The following is a 4,229-nucleotide window of genomic DNA, read 5'->3' as shown; positions in this document are numbered from 1 at the left end:
ACATCCCATTTTTCTGGTGTGGTCACAAGCATCTATAAGACAAAAAAAGAAAAGAAAAATTAAAAGAACAGAAAAACGTATTCGAAAATGAGTTTTCTAAGCATTTTTGCATAGAAAAATACATCATGACTTTTCTAATGACCCAATAATTCAACATAGACAACAGTCATTTCAAGAGGAACTTATTTAAGCTCTGATATTAAGCACTTATTTAAAGCTCATTGAAGGTACTCTGTCAATGAATTGTAGTGTGAAATATAAAAAATACAGAAGTATTTCATTTTTCAAAAACTGTCTTGGGACCAGCAGTTAGCATAATGGCTATGTCGCTGGACTCCCATGTAGTCGACCGTGGTTCGAGACCTGGACCCAATGGTTTAAACTCACACTAGGCGCGTGTGTGTGCGTGCCCAGGACCCTGAGAGGAGAATGGAGGAGAAGGGATTGTGGCGTGGCCATCCCCCTGGGGAGTGATTTCTCGCTTTCTGTCTCTCTGTCTCTCTCTGTCTTTCTGGAGAGCGTACGTACCCTATAGTGAAAACCTCTCCAAAAAAATTTTAAAAAAAACAAAAACAAATAAAAAGAAAAAAAACCTGTCTTATGTTGGGACCAGCAGTTAGCGTAATGGCTATGTCACTGGATTTCCATGTACGTGACTCTGAGTCCCGGACCTGGTGGCTTAAACTCACGCCAGGCGGCACGTGTGTGCGTGCCCAAAATCCTGAGAGGAGAACAGAGGAGAAAGGATCGCAGTGTGGCCATCCCCCTTGGGGGGTGATTTCTCACTTTCTGTCTTTCTCTGTCTTTCTGGCAAAAGCACACGAGCCCTATAGCAAAAATCTCTCAAAAAAACAAAAAAACAAAAACAAAAACAAAAATTCCTTTTATGTTAAAAAGGAAAATATCTTTTAAAGTAGCAATATACTGGTAATGGTCTTTATTTGAAAAAAAGACTAGGAAGTGATGACAAAGTTGGAATGAAATAAAATAAAAACTAAGAATCCATTATAAGATATTCAGTGTTAAACCTATCCAGATCTAGGGAAGCTTTACTATTGATACACACTTTTTAAAAACCTGCTCCTTAATATATACTTGTATATATACTACTTTATACTAAAACTGAATACATTTAGTAAAATGTAAGTGACACATAAGAGCAACCCAAATAGTGAGTCTCTGGAGATCCAGGACATTCAGAACAGGAAATGGGCACAGTATATTTATACGAATTTCACAGAAGCAGAATATTTGGCATAAAGCCATGATTATATATCTATTTCCTTTTTTATGTAATTGGTGTTTGGATCCTCTAAAACTATACTATGAAACAAGAAGATGAGAAGTTTAATAATATTTTTAGCTGTAGTTATATCATATTAGGAAATAACCCATGCGTGGATAATTCAAAGAACACTTGAGGTATTAAATCAAAACCAAAGATTGTTTTAGCCAGTGTACCAGATTATGGAGACTGGAGAAAAGCAACAACTAAATTGTACACTGCAGGGATTAACTGAGCTGGGGGTTAATTGCTCTCTCAATATTTTAGTATTACTTCATGCTTGTTTTGAAGTCAGTTAAGGGGACAAAAAATTATTTTTGGACACCTTACATGATGAATAAATTCTTAGCAAATGCAAAGTCCAAATTATAAGCAGGATTTATATTATTATCATAGATATCACTGTTATCGTTTCGAAAATGAACTATGTCATCTATGGAATTTAGCAGTTGTACTTCTACAGAACATTAATTAGCAGACAGTAATGAAGTAGTTTCAGCAACGCACACCTAAGGTGTGAATTGCTGTGATTCCAAGCTACTCAGCTAATTTGCTAATGCTAAAATAGCAATGTTGCTATCACATCAGCTTTACAAAAGAAAATATGCTACTGGAATTAAGTATTAACAGATGTGGAATGAATGTGAGATCTAAAATGGCTTGAAACATTTACTGTGTTTAACGAATATCTTTTAAAATGTCATCACCATATATGTACATATATATGTATATATGTGTGTACATATGCATATATATATATATATATATATATCCCATATTGAAGAACAAAAACAAAGAAAAGTAACTGTACATTAATGGTATATTAAAATAAAAAGAAGCGGGACCAGCAGATGGTGTAATAGTTAGGTCGCTGGACTTCCACGTGGTTGAATATAGGTTGAGTCCTGGACCCAGAGGCTTAAAACTCATGCCGAACATGTGTGTGTGTGTGCATGCCCAAAATCCCGAGAGGAGACTGGAGAAAGGATTGTGCATGGTCACGTCCTTGGGGGATGATTTCCCACTTTCTGTCTTTTTGTCTCTGTCTAAGTGGTAAGCACACATGCCCTATAGCAAAAATCTCTCATATATATATGTGTGTATATATATATGTATATATATATATACACACACACACAAGCTAGCTAACAATTAGTAAATGTTAGGAGAGCTACAAAGTATACTATTAAATTATAACAATAAGTGCAAACTTGACTATCTACCTTACCATAAACTTAGAATATTGTGTCAGCACTCTCTTAGAATTATCCTTCGGAGATAATGTGGTAACAACTAAAATGCTAAGATCAACATTTTCACAATTGAGGGGTTGGTAGGTGGTGTGTTGGTTAAAGGCGCTGGACTCCCATGTGGTTGACCACAGTTCAAGTCCTGGACCTGGTAGCTTACTTTCTCACTTTTCTCCTCTCTCTCTGTCTCCCTCTGATCAAAGTGGAAAATAATAATATATAAAGTTAAATAAAATAATTCTTTAAAAATATTTTTAGAATTGAGAAAGTCAAATATTAAAATACAAAATATTAAAACGATCTAACATTTTGTTTCCTATACTTTTAACTCAGTAAAAAATGGCTTCAGGGCTGGCAGGTGATGAGGTGGTTAAAGGTGCTGGATTCCAACATGGCCAACCGTGGTTTGAGTACTGGATCTGGCAGCTTGCTTTCTCATTTTCTCTTTCTGTCTCTCTCTGGTCAAATCAAAAAATAATAACAAATGGAATTAAATGATAAATAAATATTTTTTAAAAATGGTTTCATTTATATCACTATTTCATTACTTCAGTTCCCTGAACTAAAAATGGCAAGAAAATTAAGTGACACATATGCTTAATAAATTGGAACTCATGCAAGACATTTCCATCTGCTCTTGTATTAGGGCAGGGGTTAACTGTCAATATTTTTACTGTCAACTTAAATTTCTCTCAGTACATGTACTTATTCCCTCAGCAGCATGAAAATCATTATTTAAAACTGTTCCAATTTTAGCCAGTCCACTAGGAAAATAACATAGCTGAGGTGCTTATACAACACAATTATGTAAAAATTTTGGTGTATTCCATTTTAATATGCTCATCAATTTGATAAAGACCTAAGACTTGGCAGAACCGGTGATCTGGTAATTCACTTAAACATCATTAAACATTTTCCTTACATCTGTATTTAGTACAATTATACTACTTAGCTTTCCATAACTGTCTCATGATTACTCAATTGTTCTTTTCTCTAAGTAGAGTATATTTTCCTTCTAGAGAAGGGGAAGAGTAGAGAAAAACAACAGCTTTTAATCTGAAGCTTTTTGTTGGGTTGTTGAAAAAGTCATTATGAATTTCTCTATGCAAAAATGGCATGATTTTTCTAACAACCCGATATAATTATTTGTATATTCTAAGAATCGGACACTACAGCAAACTGTTTAACAAAACAAACCAGAGAGGTGTTGCTTCACTGAATGAAGAATGTTGTGCCTGAATCCCAGTAGTCTTGGACTTACCACAAACAGAATTCTTTGTATTTTGAGCTCAGAATTACGAAAGAGATCACTAAGCCTCTTTCTAAACATGCCTGCAAGAGAAATGAGTTCAAGCGTACTTTACCTTTTGTTCTCACATGCACTACTAGAATGGACTGATCTAATGTTCCTTGAGAAACAGAAAATGCAAAAATTGGAGAGGTAGGAAGAACTGTTACTGTGTCAGCCATCTAGCAATTACAGGCAGATTAAAGGCTCCAGTCTGGACCCCAGAGCTATGGATTTGGGTTTTCTGGTTTGAAACACAAACTTTGTTTTTATACATATTTGTATTCCTACTTATTACTCTACTGAAGAGAGAAAAATGAAAAAGTGATTAATGTTACTAGAGTGGCTTAATAAAGAACTGAGCCAGAATGATGAAAAAGAGATCAAAGCAGTGGCTTGGAGGAGG

General features: G+C 35.0%; 1 protein-coding gene across 1 annotated transcript in view; it reads right to left on the bottom strand.

Moving 5' to 3' along the window:
- Positions 1-4,229, bottom strand: part of ASCC3 (activating signal cointegrator 1 complex subunit 3) — a 402,674-nt gene that overhangs the window by 252,697 nt on the left and 145,748 nt on the right. The window contains 1 exon segment of the mRNA XM_006148783.2: positions 1-32. This exon segment is cut by the window's left edge and continues 145 nt beyond it. Coding sequence (XP_006148845.1) covers positions 1-32 — 32 coding nt within the window.

The sequence above is a fragment of the Tupaia chinensis genome, unplaced genomic scaffold (genome assembly GCF_000334495.1).
Source record: "Tupaia chinensis unplaced genomic scaffold, TupChi_1.0 Scaffold000244_1, whole genome shotgun sequence".
Lineage (NCBI taxonomy): Eukaryota > Metazoa > Chordata > Mammalia > Scandentia > Tupaiidae > Tupaia > Tupaia belangeri.
The sequence above is the reverse complement of the archived record's forward strand: the minus strand, read 5'-3'. Positions and strand labels throughout refer to the sequence as shown.